General features: G+C 32.0%; 3 protein-coding genes across 8 annotated transcripts in view; 1 reads left to right on the top strand and 2 right to left on the bottom strand.

Moving 5' to 3' along the window:
• LOC105202086 overlaps positions 1-3,041 on the bottom strand; it is a 73,289-nt gene extending 70,248 nt beyond the window's left edge. For 2 of the 4 annotated variants that reach the window (XM_039448224.1, XM_039448219.1), the window contains exon 1: positions 2,636-3,039. The gene's annotated coding sequence lies outside the window, so the exon portion shown is untranslated. The other 2 variants (XM_039448207.1, XM_039448212.1) reach the window with 2 other exon arrangements.
• A 1,709-nt stretch (positions 3,042-4,750) lies between these two features.
• LOC105202088 lies at positions 4,751-6,124 on the bottom strand. The gene is made up of 2 exons (XM_011170474.3): positions 5,998-6,124; positions 4,751-5,870 (listed from the first exon to the last, which is right to left on the bottom strand). Exons 1-2 carry the CDS (start codon positions 6,041-6,043, stop codon positions 5,533-5,535), a joined length of 384 nt encoding a protein of 127 aa, XP_011168776.1. The 5' UTR covers positions 6,044-6,124; the 3' UTR covers positions 4,751-5,532.
• On the top strand, positions 6,020-16,563 carry LOC105207928 (rab GTPase-activating protein 1-like). Of its 3 annotated transcripts, XM_026139012.2 has the most exons (18): positions 6,182-6,322; positions 6,565-6,743; positions 6,864-7,029; positions 7,109-7,307; positions 7,403-7,586; positions 7,899-8,261; positions 8,343-8,618; positions 8,731-8,899; positions 8,996-9,237; positions 9,329-9,517; positions 9,652-9,777; positions 9,881-10,066; positions 10,281-10,455; positions 14,104-14,294; positions 14,371-14,430; positions 14,506-14,697; positions 14,785-15,022; positions 15,529-16,563. In XM_026139012.2, exons 1-17 carry the CDS (start codon positions 6,298-6,300, stop codon positions 15,016-15,018), a joined length of 3,156 nt encoding a protein of 1,051 aa, XP_025994797.1. In that variant the 5' UTR covers positions 6,182-6,297; the 3' UTR covers positions 15,019-15,022; positions 15,529-16,563. The 3 variants fall into 3 exon arrangements, with proteins under 3 accessions (XP_025994796.1, XP_025994797.1, XP_039304125.1); XM_026139011.2 differs by having other exon boundaries at positions 6,020-6,250; positions 7,899-8,618; XM_039448191.1 differs by having other exon boundaries at positions 7,899-8,618.
• The last annotated feature ends 1,750 nt before the right edge of the window (positions 16,564-18,313 follow it).

Genomic DNA, 18,313 nt, shown 5'->3' with positions numbered 1-18,313 from the left:
TTACAATATACGTTTATGAAAAATAAATTATGAAAACTGGGCTTCTTCAGATGACATATAAATCGGCGCGCGGAAAAAATGTATATATTATAAGAAATAAAATATAAAAAAAGAATAACATATAAGAAAAAAATGTGTATTATAAGAAATATTATAATCTTGATATTCTCGTCCTCAAATCTCCGCACTTTTCAAAGGAAAGAAATTCACAATAAATTTATTTCTTTACATCAAAGTGTTAAAGTATTAATCTTTAAAAATTATTATTATATATATAATTAAATAAAAATATTTTTCATGTATTGAATTTTAAAAGCGTGAATAAACGATAAAACTTTATTTTACGCTTAGATATCTTGAGAAATTAAAACGACATTAACAATGTTTTATTTTGATTTTTGATTGATTAACAAAAACATTAAATCTCCCATATTAATTTTAAAAAAATTTAAAAAAAATTTTTTTAATGAGAATTTCACTAAAGAAAGATTAATTGACTTCCAATATATTAAATAATCGAGATTCTTAAATAATTCCAGAATGTAAGAAAAACTCTTTGATACGTGATGTCCTTGACAATCAAATTCATTCGAATTAATTTGATACTAGTGTGTATTTACAAACCAATTTTTATTACGCTTAGTCATTTTAATCAAAAGTAAAGTATCTCCCAGATACAATATTTATTACATTGCCTTCAAAATATCCATCAATTTTCAATTATGAGCGATTCTTACCCATTGTCTTCCAAAATTAAGAAGATACTTGCTAACGATAGATTATCCGGTCATTGAGCGTCATTAACATCGATATCTACTCGACGATCTCGCTACTTACTTTAACTTTTGAAGGAGGACAACTGCGCTAAGGACAATCGAGAGAATCATATAATCCTATTTCTCTCTGACACTAATCTCTACAGGATTAATCTCTTCACGTAACGAATCAAAGAATGGATTATTCTGATTTAGATAAACTCTCTTCGCATTCGGAGCTTTCCAGCAAGAGTCATATCGAGTCAGAAATAATTTTATTTTCGCTGCATCCAGTGAGAGACAAAGACAGAATAACTCCTGTCAAAATGTATTTCTTGCTACAAAGATCCCATTATGAGAGTTGGAGGATCCAGGTTCAAACCTTGGTCGAACACTTTTTGCAATAAATTTCTTTACACAGTTTTCGGAATAAAGGAAAATCGTAGACATGCGTGTAGGCATCAAAAATGATTAAATTTATTGGCAATTTGATATTCGTGTTATCGCATTTCTACATAGAAAAAAAAGTTGTTAACTTGATAAAATTTGTTCAGTTCAAGAATTTATGTATTTAAGTTAAATATATGTATAGCTAAGCTAAATATATAAATGCTTAAACTAAAATTCAAACATTTTATGTATTTAAGTCAAATACATAAATACTTGAACTCAACTTTAATTGAGAGTGAGTTGAAAAGTTTAGTTAAGTTAACGACTTTTTTTTCTCAGTGTAGATTCTTCTTAAAAATTAAGCTGTTTAAGCGGCGCGCGGTTTGAGAAATCTTGTAAATGTTTATAGATTCACCTGGAAAATTACTGAGAACTAAGAACTACTGCCTTCGCTACCGCTATTGTCATTTTCGTTATTTAAAACGTATTACTTCAATATTTACAAGTGATTTAAGCACGCACGCAATTCGAGTTCCTCTAATTATCTATATCAAATTAACCCCGCTCGGCACACCTTAACCTAACCTAAAACGCCCCGAAATCCCAGGGTCTCGCGGTGGCGATCTCGGTGTATCGCGTTCGCGCCCGACTGCGCGCATCGCGCGCACGCGACGATTGTGAAAGTAGCGCGGAGCGAGAGCAGCGGCGATAAGAAGGCACGTATACAATACAATACATACATGCGTCTTATCGCTCGTTGACAGATCGACGATTGACTAGGCGCCCTCGGGATCAAGTCTCGCAGGAGGACACTGTCCTCTCTGCGAGTCGATCCGCGACGCGGCGGTTCCGTTCGACGCCGCGCGTCCGATGCCGTCGAATTACACGCCAGATTGCACGGTGGATTAACGTCGATCCCCAACGGGATCGCTGGACTCCGGAGTTAAATCGATCTCGACGCGACGCGCGAGGTAAATCTGTGCGCACACCGAACGAGCGCGTGATTTCAGGTCGAGGAGCGACGCGAGTATCCTTGGCAGGCACGAGCCACGGACGCCAAGGTGAAAGCGACCGCGTCCGGTCGCGGGGCAGACCGCCGACGACCTCCGCGTTACCTTCATAACCTCTCGCGCGCGTCAGGTTAGCGGCACTCGCGCTACGCGACGGGAAATCCTTTCGGAAGCGCTTCGAATTCTCGGCGACGTGACGCTTTCACGCGCGCGAATCGTGCGCGACGGAACATCGAGAGAGAACCTTGTCGATGACGGCGGGAATGCGATGATTTTTATAACCTCTTTCGCGCGCGCGTCGACGTCCTGACGCGCTCCTTTTTTCTCGCCTTTCTCCTTTTATCTCTCTCTCTCTGTCTTTCTCCTCTCTAGGGTTTCATTTCAAATTATCGCGGGGATGACACGGCGAGAGAGATGATCGACAAATCTCAGATTCAAAGACGAACGCGCACTTCGAGAAATTGACGGATGGTTACTTACCGTGCCTCTTCGTACGCTCCTCCTTGCTCGTTGCACGCTAGCCGATTTCACGCACTCTCACACTTTTCATGATCACACAGGCGTCTCTCTGTGCGAGCTCTCAGCGACACCGACTACCACTCTACGGTTGCAAATAGCACGGCGACGGTGACAGGACGGCGATGACAGTGACAGCGACGGTGGCAGTTCTCGACGCGACAGAGTCTCGTGAAGAGTTGCGACCGCTTCGCCTCTCACGCCCGACGTAACGGAGCTCTACGGAGCTCCTATGGCTCACCTACAAACTGAGCCGAGCTGCACTGCTGCACTCGGTATTTGTGAACAGATACGGGCCAGGTTTCTTGCGCATGCGCAACGGACCGCGGCCCCAGTGACGTATCCATTTCGGGTAGAAGAGGTACCGTTGTCGCCCGCGAAAAAATTACAAATAAATTTTTGGAAGATCTGTAACAAACGACAAAGTGTTGAATATATACATGTATTAACTTGTAAATATTGTATAATTATACTATATACATTAATTATTATATTATTTATTTGAATAACGAAAATGTTTATTATACTCCTTAACAGCACAAAATATCGTATAAATACTCTAAAATATTCCAAATATTTTATGAATATTCGTACAATATTGTAATATTGCACATGTATTTATACCCCAAGTAGCAAACAATATTTTTTTAAATATTTTTAAAATATTTGTAAAACATTTTAAAAACGTTAAAAATAATAGAATAAGTTCTTTTTATTTTATTAAAAAAAAATGTTTATTCCAACATTTGAAAAAATATATCTTTTAATATTTAACAAATATTTAAAATACATTTACTTGTAATATTTATAGCAAAAACCGATTTTTGTGATATTTGTGAATATCTATTTCAGCTGACATGTATACATGTACAAATATCGTATTACTTTATTATTATAATATTATTAAACGTTAGTATACATTAATTTAAAATAATTTTGTAACTTTTTAACTTAAACTTTTTATTGCTACAAATTTTTTGTTTATAATATCTTATGCTTATGTTGTAAATTTTTAATTAAAATTTTGTTAAATAAATTTTTTATTTTAATTTTATAAGACATTTCTAAATAAAAAATTGAAATCTTGAATGGTCTGCAAAAATAAATTTTTAAATAATAAATGTGAAGTTTTGTCGTATAATCGAAACTTAATAAACAAGAAATGTTTTATTACTGTTCAATTATTATCAATTTCTGAAAGTTAATATTTTAACAATTTGATTAAAAAGATATAATCTGTCTCAAAATTTTTCATGCTTTTGATTTTTCTGAAACTTACAATTTAAATCCAAGATTCAATTTAATTCGAATAATAGCACTGCATATTTATACTATCTTTCGAGAATCATAGAAGTTATTTATCATGAAAGTGATCAACAGGTTTTAAATTCAAATGACGTCATACAATTGTCAGTTTATAAATGCAGTACCATATTTGTATTAATGCAATGTGATATACAAATAAAGATAAGTATTACAATATAATATTATTATTTGCAGGCATGGTACCGTTTCTAATATTTTTTCTTCTCTTTTATTCTCTACAGAAAACAAATTTGTTTCGTTTTCGATTAAAGTCTTTCGAGTCAAGCCTATATTTAAAAAATACGTTTTACATATTATATATCGCAAAAATAATAACGTACCGTTAATTATCCAAATAATATAAAAGAGCCTTTTATAAAAACAATAAATTGTAACTAATTCTTAAAACATTTCTTGGCGCATTTGTGGCATGTATAAAAAATTGAATAAATTTTTCATTTTACAACGCTTTTTCTGATGTTTGTTTCATAAAGATTAATATTTATTTATCTCGGTTTTCATAATATGATAACGCTTATGATAATAAAAATTGTGTTTTATATTTAAATATTTTATCAATTTTCTATTGTCCATTCAATTTTTCAAAACAATATATTGTTATCGCTTTCGAAAGTTCTTATAATCATTAAATTATCACGTCAAAATGGTTCTAAAATTGTTAAAAATCACTTTCTAATTGATCATTACGATTCATTTTCATGTTATTTTGACGTTGTAACTTGTTTTATTTGGGTCATGATGCATTTGAAAAAGTTTATTTTGAAAGTTTATTTTGAAGATTCTGTTACAGCAAGATGATCCGCGTTTACAAAATATAAAACTGATACAATTTCAATAAGAGCACATTATATAGCTATTGATGCCATATAATAATTACGTGGGAGAGGATACCTTGCTGATAACAACACTTGCCAAATCTGTCTAAAACAAATTTTGTGTGCAGAATGTCTATTAAAATTTTTATCAACAGCAATTCTTATTATAACCTTATTTATTAACTATGAATAGGGTTATTCTATTTATACAGTTACTTGACGTATTCGATTTTTGTCGGCAATCTACTGTCACATTATATTGGCAGATTTCTGTTTTGCAGAATGTGAACGCAAGTTATGTAAATCTGTCAGTGTATTCTATTCAAATAAAAAAATAAGAAAGGAGATACAGAGAACATTACATCAAAATCCTTACAGGGAACAGAAAGAGTTATGTACGCGCCTTATGCATACATACTGAAGTATCGATACGATCTCTGCACGAACGAGTATCGATGTCAGAAATGTCCAGAAGGAAATATCGATACTTTTAAGTATCGGAATACAATCACAGTCGGAATACAGTAGCTTTCATCGAGTATACCGATTAATCTAACCCATCTGCAGAGTAGTGCCGCTGTATCGAGAGTGGAGTATCGACATACACCTCGCGGTAACGGGGTATCGGTGGCCCTATCAAAGACTCGTAGGCCGTGGATACTCGCGAATGGCTGACCCCCTCGTCGTTGTCGTTGTCGTTTCTATCAGGCGCGCCGCTCGCTACGGGGGAGCCATGTAAATGTTCGTCGCGTCGTGGGGAAACGCGTGCGGAGAGTATCGGCGAAACGAGGCGCGAGGTCCGGGCGCGGCGACACGCGCCGGAGAGACGTGAGAGGAAGCGAGAGGGACTGCTGGCAACTCGGCGGTGTCCGTCGAGTCGCGAAGGCCACGAAGATCCACGCCGGGGACGGGAGGGAGGAGGAGGAAGAGAAGGAACCACGCCGTAGAAACAGATCGTCCCAAACTCTTGCGTCGCGGATCGCTCGGGAGCAGACCCCAGGAGTCGTCGTCTCGTTTCGTCTCGGCGATTAGGGCGGATACGCGAGATCCGTCATCGCCTGAAATAATACAGCAGAAAAAATTATAAGAGAGAGAGAGAGAGAAAAGAGCGAAAGAGAGAGATCGCGAGCGGATGCGTCGCTCGTCGCACGACGGTGATGCCGTCGCCGTCGACGCGAATCTTACCTCTGGTGGCTCCCTTCGGATTTTTAATCGCAGACGAACGGACCATCTCGTTCTAATGGGTCGCTCTGACAGAGTACGAGGGTGACGCGGCCGAAAGTGAGACTGCGGGGCAGCAGGAGATTAGAGATTCCTTCCTTGATCAGCCATATCACCTGGGGGGACGTTTCCAGGGATACTGAATCAAAGATAACACTCTTTGTTACGCTGAGAACGCACAGAGTCACTTGTGTTCTTAAGAGGAAGTTGTAGTCTTGTACGTGTTTACTGTTGCTGTTCTAAAATGATGTTTGTAAATACTGCATGGAATTTTCCCCAAAGATACAAGGTTGTCCTTCGTATAGATGAGTTTAAGATAATTGAATGTAGTATCGAATCGAAACTTATTTCAAATATATTGAAAGAGTATATTTTCTTTATTTGTTGAAGATGCAAAGTATTGAACAATTTTCCAAAAGAGCATTAATCTAATAGACGTGTGAGAGATATCTCAAAGAAAGTCTTATGTACTTTTAAAGATTGTTGCTAATTGTACGACTCGATGTTGCTCAATCAATATCAATATTCCAGACCTAGTTATGGAGGATAGCATGAGTGTAAAGTCCATGGAATCAGTGGCGACAAGTGATGAATATGAATTTGTGAATGAGAAAGGTACTAGCAAACAACAGCAAGCCCTCTTAGAACCACCCATGCTAAAAATCGCCAATAACGGCAATCTGGAGGATCTCCAAAATAATCTCCGTGAGGTCTGTACATTTATCAAGCTTATCTCATTGTCCATAATCTTGATAAGCTTTAATCTAGATCTATGACAGATAAGCACCTTAAATTAACATTCCTGTATCCATTTTGTGTGACAATTGTAGATTTTGACAGAGGACTCAAAAATGGAGGGAAGTGAATTCAAAGTGACAGGTGCCAGTGAAGAAAAAACAAAGAAAGTAGGTCAAAGTAAATTTTACGATGTTAGCTCTTGTGTTGTTGCATCGGAAAAACAGGATGTTATGAAGCCTGAAGAGTATCTTGAGGAAGGTAAGTGACTCAGATGTTACACAAGAATAAGTAATATGAATGTGACAGATTTTAAATCTAAAAGTATATTTATGTCTAGAGTTGAACACATTATCTCATGTTCAACAAGAATGTACTATTTTCAATGGTGTTACGTATCTGGGAGCAGCTGCCATAAATGCACCAAAATCAGAATGTGAAATTCAACGTAATATGAACATATTAAATGCAGAGCAGTCCTTGACTTTAGGAATAAGAGTTTCTGTCTCAGTGCCGAGTAGTTCCCAAGGTTCAGTTGTGTGAGTAATCCAATCTAAATTTAAAGAATACTACGAAATGGTTATGTATATATATATATATATATGATTGAATAATATATATTATAATTCTTCAGTTTATACGATGCTGCAACACAACAAGCCATCGCGCGATACGAAGTGCAGCGTATTCTATTTTATGCACGTGGTGAGAGTACTGGTGCATGTGCAGCATGTTTTGCTTTTACTTGGTCACATGGTGATACTTTAGAATCTGCCATTTACCAATGTCACGTTTTCCGTTGTGATATACCAGAAGCGGTATGTTTTTATATCATTGATCATAATATATCACTCATTTTCTACAACAACATAATGTAAAAAACAAAATTTTCTATTTTATTTATTTTAAATTTTGTAATATTATATTTTTGAAATAACATCATATTTATGATTATATTTAATAATTTTATAATTCATCATAATTTTACTTTAATATATAAATTTAAATTATTTATAAGTGAGATGAATACAATAATATTCATTTATAATATATTTATTTTTTAAATACATATAATGTTAATATATGCTAAAGTAATACAATATATATTTTAATATGCACTTATTTTATAGGTCGGACAAGTGTCAGCCTGCTTTTCGAAAGCATTCCACAGAATACCACGTTCAATGACAAGTTCTTTAACAGGCAGTGACTTTAACGGTTTCAATGTTGGTGAAAAAATTAATTCCAGAGTATTTATCTTCGAAGTCACTATGGAAATAAAAGAGGAAGATGGAAAAGGTGGTTTCAGTACAGTCCCCAAGGATAGAAATTGTTTCAAATTACGAAGCAATGTGGCGAAACAAGTTTGTTTGAGTATCCAACAAGTGTCTAGTAAAGAAGGTGGCGTTACACTCGAAGTCGAAAGATGTTTTGGAGTTCTTGTTAGCCCTGGGCGAAATGTTAAACACAGTGATATGCGACTACTTGAGATGGTAAAGAGAGATTCACACCAGCAAGTTAATTTTATGTCTATAATCAGCTCAGATGTTCGCAATATTACAACAATTTTACAGCAAGTTAATACTGGACCAATAATGCAAGACAAACAGTGCTATAACATTTGTGGACGATGGGATCCCGCGGATCCCGCTTTGGAAACTCTTAATATAGAAACTCCTAGAGAGGGTAAAACTTTCATGACTATTGCCGTTGATCTCGTTATTAGAGATATTCGAGAACCAGTGAGATTTGTGATAGAAACGTCGGTTAAAGTATTTCCACAAAACGAGAGATTTTGGTATTTTAATAAAAGAAATCTCGTGCAACAGTTTTATCTTAATTCCAAGGAGGTGCGTTGTTCTAATAGTTTCTTATAAGAATTGTGTTTTATATATCAATTTATCAGTTTTTCAAGTTACATTATTTCCAAATTTAATTTTGTATATTAATTTTTTGTGACAGGTAATTTCTGGGGATGGTGCAGAGGTACATTATGAAGTACAAAGTATAGAAACATCTGGTGAATTAGATAGAAACAGATTAAATCTGGCACTGAATCTGGCATCTTTAATTAGATCTCCTTCTTTAACTAGTATCGACACACTTACACCTAAAGAAGAAATTGATTCAGGTAAATTAAACTCTAGGGAGGAGGGGGGAGGGATTGGTCATTAATTTAATAATATAAAATATATTTGTACTAATGTTTTAATTTATGTATATACAGATGGGGATGAACCTATGTTAAGTGGCACAGGAGAAGTCTCGAAAGATTGTTCGGCAGATGAATTGGCTAGTTGGGCTGAAGTTTTAGATAGTTGGCAAGTCAACGAGCAACGTCCAAAACTTCTTATAAAACTAACAAAACAAGGAATTCCTGAAGCTTTACGCGGCGAAGTTTGGCAACGACTGAGTAATTGTGACAATTCACAAGAAATGATGGACAAATATAGAATGTTAATTACTAAAGTGAGTACTTGGTATAATTTTATATAATACAAAAAAATTATTGAAGTTTTTTCTCTGGCATATAACATTAATTTTAATAATAAATACACAGGAGAGCAGCTGTGAGAGTGTAATTTTAAGGGATATTAATAGAACATTTCCAGCCCATGATTTCTTTAAAGAAACAGGTGGTTTAGGACAAGACTCTTTATACAGAATAAGTAAAGCATATGCTGTTCATGATGAAGAAGTTGGATATTGTCAAGGCCTCAGTTTTTTAGTTGCTAGTTTGTTACTGCACGTAAGTAATATTACTATATAGTTTTCCAGGCACCAATCTTCTGAAAAAAGGCAATAGAGTTCTTTACAGATGAAATACTTTGTGTAACAATTTGTAAAATATTTATCGATAAAAACGAACTTAATTTCTTCTAGATGCCCGAGGAGCAAGCGTTTTGTGTTCTGGTCAAATTAATGTACGACTATGGTCTTCGAGATTTATACAAGGATAGATTTGACAACCTATACATGCGATTTTATCAATTAAATCGTTTAATAGAAGTAAGTTGTCACTAATCTATATACGATAATGCAATATTATATTAACATATATGACAAGGAATTATGCACAGATTGAACTATACTTTCTATGATTTGTTTCTAGGATCAATTGCCGGAACTTTATAAGCATTTCTGTGATCGCGGTGTAGAAACGCACATGTTTGCCGCACAATGGTTTCTAACTCTATTTACTGCTAGATTTCCATTATATCTTGTCTTTCATATCTTGGACGTATTTCTTTTACAAGGACTCGACACATTATTCCAAGTCGCCCTTGCTTTGTTGATGGTAAGCAGTTATAAGCAATTAAAAAAAGTTTATATAAATATATATAAATATATATATATATATATATATATTTATATAAATATATATATATATATATATATATATATATATATATAAGCAAAATACATAATTATTTTATTAATTTAGTTGCTATGATTTCTCATATTTATTCTATAAATCATATATGTGCCAAAAAAATAATTTTACTTTTCAGCTTTGTAAAAAAGAGTTATTACAACTAGATTTTGAGAGCATATTAAAATATTTTCGGGTGCACTTACCAAAACGTTGTCGAAACGAAGAAATTGCACGCTATGTTATGAAGTTAGCTTGTTCAGTGACGTTGAAGAAATTGAAGAAGTACGAAGCAGAATTTATGACGTTAAAAGGTAATTTTATATTTTATGTTTGAACTGCATACTTTCCTGTTCACACTTAAACACAATGTTCCATCAATTCATTAGGAAACACTGTATACAATGCTGTACATGCATGTACATTTCGTGTATGGTTTAGCAATCATTGCCTGTTGGTTGTGAATTTGTTTTCAGTGTGGATAGAAACTTTAGGCACACATACAAATTTTTACATTCATACTTTTACGTATGCTATAATTAAAACTAAAAGAGTCAAAAATACTTGTATGGCAAGGATCATGTATATATAAAGCTAATAAAACTACATATAAAATACAATGAGTTCTTAGGCTGTGCTATAGAACATAATTTTTTTTTGTAGTACTACGAAAAGAATTTTTCTTGAATCTAAAATTAAACACATTCTAATTAAAATAAATGAAAATATATATTGCTACATATATTTATAAAATGATAGTAATAGAAATATAATAAATTAAATTTATCGAAAAACAATTTTAATATTATAGTATATTAATTAAATATAAAATATATTTAATTTGTACATAAGATAGTATCATGCGCACGCGTCTATATTTAATGTAATTACATATAAATTCGGCAAAATACGTAAGAAATAAAATTTGATACTTTTTGAATCAAAATATACAATGTCTCTAGTCTCAGGCACATTTAATATACACAGTGTGTGATTATTGGCACAACTTGTGTGCAGATAGAGTGAACTAAACTAAGTATAAATCCTCTATTATTTTGCGATTTACAATAGTTAACGAGAAATGATTAATTAAAAATTGCCTACTAAACGCGTATTTGTCCAACATAGAAACAAATGCGAGCGTGTGGGGAATTTATAAGCGATATTGATTACGCAAAAGCGTAAAGCCCAAATCAGATAACGCATTGATTAAAGATAGCGAATTAAAGATTAGAATTTTATCAATAAGATAATTTTAATCAGTTCTGGTTGGTTGAATTTTAATGTCCAATTTGCAATTCTTAAGATCTCCAATTCATGGTCTGATAGTCTTAATTGTAATTGTAAACGCGTGCAAAGCTGGACTGTTTCTTCATGCACATTTATTCGCGGATCTTCATCTCGTTAATTATTGTAAAAATTGTACAATAAAATAGTACTGAATTTTTTCATTTAATTTAATCTGTACCTGTACAGCAGTACAATGATTGCCAGACATCCTAAGTGCATTCCATTTGGCGCTTGCATCATTTGTCCTTGTTTAATATTTTATTTGATAAACAACAAAAGTAAAATGATGTATGAGCATCAAGTGGAACACATCTCTTCTATATAACTTTTTAAGTTAATAAATATAGTATTAATAAAAATTTTATAATAAATTTTACACACAGCTCTCTATATTTAAATAGTTTAGGAATATGAAATAGACATGAATAATTAATTTATGATCAGGTGGTGGTTTTGCTTGCCTGTATATCTCTTTGTTTTCAAATTCGAACATAGCCACTTGGTGAAAGTACATCATCGATTATTAACATTAAAAAATTTATTCAACATAATGAGGTTTTAAAAAAGAAAAATAAACATGGAACATTTTCCTTGGAAAGTATAAAAATATCGAATTTTCCAAATTGCTAGGATATAACAGGACTGTGTGAAAATTATTTATTTAATTATCTTTCAATATATGACATTCAATTTGGTAATCTTAATACTGTATGCAAATAATTTTATTACATATGTAAACCAGTTTGCTTTTATCTATTTGTTGCAAATAGCTCTCAATTTAATATAATATTCATATTGCTTGACTATATTAATGATATTAATAAATATACAATGAATTTAAAGATCAACAAATTGATAAATTTATTATTGTTATTGATTGATACTTTATTATAATACTTTGATTTTTCATAATTATGAGACTTATTTAAATATGAGTAAAGTGTAAAGCTTAAATAAGGGTATTAAAACCCTTAATTATATATTGTTTCATTGATTCAATGATGAGCAACTGATCAAAATATAATACGAAAGATTCATGTCAAAAATTGTAAAATTGTTATATTACGTATTCTTCTTGCGCTGTTGTGTGTTACAATGGCTATATGTCTCAATGCGTGCTGTGAACATATACATCAATATCGTGTGTTTGATGAGGAGGTTTCATGTTACCAAATCTTTAATGTAAGTTTAATTTTGTAAAATATTATTTATTTTTTAATGATTATTGAAAAAGATACTGATATTATGTTTGTTATTAGAATCCATGCTTATCGGCTGTAGCGCTTGTGTATATGACCCCTTGTATTGCTTTTTATTTATACATTATTTATTATTGCTTACTGAAAAATAAATCATCTCAGAGTACTTTTAGTTTTGTGAATTACCTATTTTATCCGATAATATCCTGCTCCTGATAAATATCTAGTAAACATCTGCACTTCCTATCTTCCTATTTTTGTTTTCTTGCTATATCTGGGTATGCATGGCGCATCAAATAAAATTGTCAGCACTTGTTCGTACTGTACTAATTACTTTCCTCGTATTTATAGAAGTAATGTAGCCGCGATGTAAATGTACCAATGCTAAATGATGATCATGATTAACAGAAAGAACAAAAGTAATGAAATAAGTTATAAAATAATATGTATTTATAATATAAAAAATTATCTGATTTTAAAATTATCTAGGAAATATATAAAAATATTTTTATAAAGCTATTATCTAAATCAATCCTATATATCACAGGCTGTTGAAGTATGCGTAAGCTGATAAGCTAATAACATGATTATAAGCTGACTAATCATATTACATTTCACATTTGTTGAAAATGTAATATGTCAATTATATAAATTTGAGTTTGAAACATAAACAATATAATATAATGTGTATTATTATAAGAGAATCAAATTTGCAATAGTTTTGGTTCTCTCTTAACTTGGATACATAGATCGCTTTCTAATAATATTTTATCGATCAAATTTATATTTTCTTAGTATTTCAAAATATGATAAAGATCGCAAAATGTTTATGGAAGTCTCGGCCTTTAATATTGTCACTTAAAGAGATATATCAAGCAAACTAAAGATATCCAATATCAGCTGTATCAGCAGTGTAAATTTGGGTACAGTACATTTCCTACAGCAGTATATAGCAAAGCTGGCTCGTGTTAGCGAGATATCTGTGTATCTGTCAGTTGCGTTCGGACCATCTGTTTTTAACATATTGGCGCAAGTATGAGCCATGCAACGAAAAAACTAATGAAGAGTAAGAAGTGTACCTTATATAATACTTGAATGTGTAATATCATAAAATAATCAGAAATTATTTCATGTTATGATTGTTATAAAATATTTGAAGTAAATTCGTGTAATTTAAAACAATACGTTTATGGTACGTACAAGACATTCGAGCACGACAGAATAAAAATACATGAAATTTGTTTAATAAAAAAAATACTCATAAAAAAGTAAAATACATTCTTAAAAAATATCTTCCTCAATATCCATAATGTATGCAATTATGCATTTACAATGAATTTTAGGAATAAACTACAATTAAACAAAAAATAAGAGAAAGATTAAACATTACGAAAATGCCCCGATGTAGTAAATATAATCTGTACATTAAATTTTTAAATTTGCTTAAATAAAAATTGTTTGCTGTTCGTGTAGAGGCACAGGAAAATGCTGATGAATACAGTAACGAGGTGGAGCAATTACGTGGTACAGTGGCCAGAAATGAAGAAGAGAAGCAAAGATTGGAGGCAGAATTGCTTCAAATTAAAGAAATGCTACAGCGCGAAGTAGCTCGAGCAGATGCCGAAAGCCGCAGAAGCAATGTCATTATAGCCGAATACAAGCAGGTATTTACAAGATATATTGCAGATGGTTTGGTTTTAAGTATTACAGAAAGCTGCACAAATATTTACACTTTTTTAGATTTGCCAGCGTTTGGAGGACGATTACAACGCTGCCAAGACAACATTGAGCGAGCTACGGGTGCGTAATCTCTGGTTTAATTTCGATAACGTTATTTCTTTATCGAGCACAGACTTCGATAACAATGTGTTTCAGGCAAAGGTTTCGAAATGCGAGAAATGTAGGACGTGTATAATGGATTCGTCAAACATATTGGCGGACATTGCGCATCCTTTGGAGAACCGAATAGATCCCATGCTTCATAGGGTGCAGGAAAGAGTGCGCGAACTGGAGCTGGAGTTAGCGCAGACCAAGTTGGCGCACGTCGAGGCCGAATGTCGGAATCAGGTGAGCGCATTGAATACATGGACACATTTTGCGCATAGCTGACCTGCCAAGATTGAGGTACAAAATCTAATGCAAATCGTTCGGCAGGATCTGACACACCAGTTACACGCCACTGCTTCCGAGTTGCAAGCCGCGCGGAATAGTTGGCCATGGCTCAGCAAAACCTTATCCAGCATAAAGGAAGCAGCAAATAAGAGGGAAGTGATGACTCCAACCGCGCTGAGAGATCTGAGACGTGACAGCGCACCTGGAGGCGATCTGCACCATCTAATACATTCTCGCAGCCGCGAAACGCGCGACAGTCTCAAGGAAGTTGTGTGATGCAGTAAGTATGAAATACAATATTTTCTATAAATAGCACATAATTAAATGAATACGGAACTAAGATGCAACAGATAATATATAACAGTTACTACATAGTTATACGAATATAAAAAGCTTAACTTTAAAATATATTTGACGAAGACATTCATTGATGGTTAAAATATTTCCGTTAACCATCAGATATTTTTTAAATCAGAAATAAGAAGTTTTTAGGTGCTTTTCAGCTACGCGACACAGGCGACACTGTGTAACACAGTGAATCATTTTATCCTTGTTTAATATTGACAAACAACAAAGATAAAATAATTAACTGTGTTACACAGTGTCGTCTGTGTACGTAGCTGGAAAGCACATTTTATGTATCCATGTAACTTATGTTGCAGCGACTATTTTAAGCAATCTGTTGCACCCTGCTTTCGTGTGATATGACTTCAATGTCTTTTCTGTGCATACAATATTCCAATATTCAATATTCTATCATATTATTTTCATGTTTTCGCTATGCAGACAAAATGCCATTAGGAAGAGGAGAATACGTACATCTCGGAATTATTTGTCGGGTACGAATATATGAACATGATATATGTTCATAGTTATATATAATGTATGACTTGATCTATTAAGTCGATGTATTATATTTTTTGTCACACTCCCCTCCGTATTGCATATCAAGTGCTTTTGATCAGGCAGCCCTGTTTACATAACAGCTGATATTACATTGAAAATCTTTGTTATGATTTTGTTACGTTTTAAAAGTAGATTCTGTGATTTTTCTTTTCTTTTTTTTTTTTTTTGACACCACAAGTATAAACGCTTATGTTAACATTATTTTTTTACACTTATTCCTTTTTCTTCCTTTCATTCGACGTACATTAATATACGTAGCATGAACGCAATGCTGTGCTCGATATAAAAATTTACACAACGCTACGCGAGTTATTAATGATGAACGATTTAACAAAAACAAACGATTAACGAAAACAAATCATATTATTGTACGCAAACACGATAAATGATTTACAATAATAGGAAATAAAAATAACTACATATGTCGCGTTTTGTATGAAACTAGTCTAAGTATGAAAGGAAGAAAATGCTACAGACTTCTATCTGTACATACAGTAACTTTCGAGTAACAGTAGAATCGTGACAATTCTACTGGACAAATGCGCAATTATGGAAATTAAAACAGAGGTAATTGTTTACTTTCATTTTTTTTCTATTAACTAATTTTATATTTTGAGTTTATCTGGATTAATGCAACATTCCAAAATAGTGTGAATATGTTTTCTTCCATCTTTTTTATTATTAAGTCCAGTACTTTGATTTTAATTCAACTGGCGTAATTGATAATTATATACGTATAGTTTTGACAATTCTATCGACACAATATTCTGATAATTTTACTAACACACATATAGCGTTAGATTTGATATTAAAACCTTTCACTACTTTAGTTTTATATATACTTTCGTCACCGATAAACACATGAAGCTTAATATTTTGATTTCCTATTTCACCATGAGACATTAATTATAAAAATGTAGCAGAGTAGATACATGTGTAAATTACATAGTAAGTATGAAATATTTATAATCCTGTTTAGTTACACAATTTACACTTTGTTTTGATAAAATTTGTAGTAAGACGTACATTACATTAAAATAGATTATGATAATAAGGCACTACTTAAAAATGCAATTCCATTGATGTGTAATTTTGTCTACTATTATAAGTGTTTCAACAATAAATTTGCTATACACCTGTAGCATATTCTTGACTATCAAACTTAGCTTCGTAAGTCGTGCCATTTATTTATATAAATTCACAAAAAAAAAATTATAAGACAACTAATAAATGCAAAATGTTAAAACTGCATATATATATATATATATATATATATATATATATATATATATATATATATATATATATATGTTATATAGGGCAGTTTTAAACATAAAACTTTGTATGTGTGTGTTTGCGTGTATACACATTAATACTCACATATACACATATATATAGTTGCAAGCATACTCGTGCCTTTAAGTTGTATAATAAAACTTATTGGAAAAATCGATGTCTTTTATTTAATTTTTTTTATTAAATTGAATTTCTTGAAATTATTAATAAATAATAAAAACACGATTTCAAGCAAAGTTTATGGTCACGTTTGACTTATGCTCTAGCGAATAATCGCTTGCATTGAAAAATGGAAGACTTTATTTCTGTAAATACCAAAAACAACAGTCAAAATCGTCTAACAGAATCATGTAAAGTCTTAGACTAACTACGTATAAACCATTGTATACCCTGTAATTTCATTCCACAGAAATAAAGAAAGATATCACGTTTCCATGTAAAATATTTAATATTAAGAAGCTCGTAACATTTATGTCACATAATGTGTACATGTTTACCTGTATTAGGATAAAATATATTGAGAACATTATATCTGTTCAAACTTTATATCGATTTTATTTGTCCAAAGTTTTTGCATCAATGCGAACTTAACTATGTAGTTTCAGTCTTAGATAGAAAATTTTAACGAAATTACAGAAATTAATTGAAAATCTGTTATCACGTTTGCTATTAAATTAGATATCACATAGACATATGTTATATTTTATCAAAACTTAACATACTAATAAATTTTCATAAATCACATTAAGGGCTAAAATACTGTGTTAGAAATATATGACAATTAATAAAAAACCATAATCATAAGAAAATATACGTATATATACATATAAATTAATATGTGAATATATAATTATATTCACATATTGATTTATATGTATATATTAAGACCGATATCATGAATTGAATGATAACAAGAACACTTCATATTCATAATAAACAAAAAAAGGCGAGTAAAAAAATGGAGAAAAAAGTATAGTGAAATCATTAATTTCAATATGTACCTTTTTGATATCATTTAAAAAATTCTATCACTCACTCAAATGTGAGATGAAGAATATCATAGAGTATAAACAATACATAAAATAAAAATAAATGTTAAGCTATATTTAATAATTATATATGTATATAAATAATATATTTTATATATATATATATATATATATATATATATATATATATATTATGTATATATTTTGTATATATACATATATTGCATATATTGTATATATACATATACACACATATGTATACGATAAGAGCAACACCGTGATTATTTGAATAATAACAAGAATATTTTATAACAAAGAAAGGCATTGATTTCAATATATGGTACAAAATTGTAACTTCAAAAAATTTTTTTAGTCATTCA

This window comes from Solenopsis invicta, chromosome 1, assembly GCF_016802725.1.
Source record: "Solenopsis invicta isolate M01_SB chromosome 1, UNIL_Sinv_3.0, whole genome shotgun sequence".
Taxonomy (NCBI): Eukaryota; Metazoa; Arthropoda; class Insecta; order Hymenoptera; family Formicidae; genus Solenopsis; species Solenopsis invicta.
This window is presented reverse-complemented; position numbering and strand designations above follow the sequence as displayed.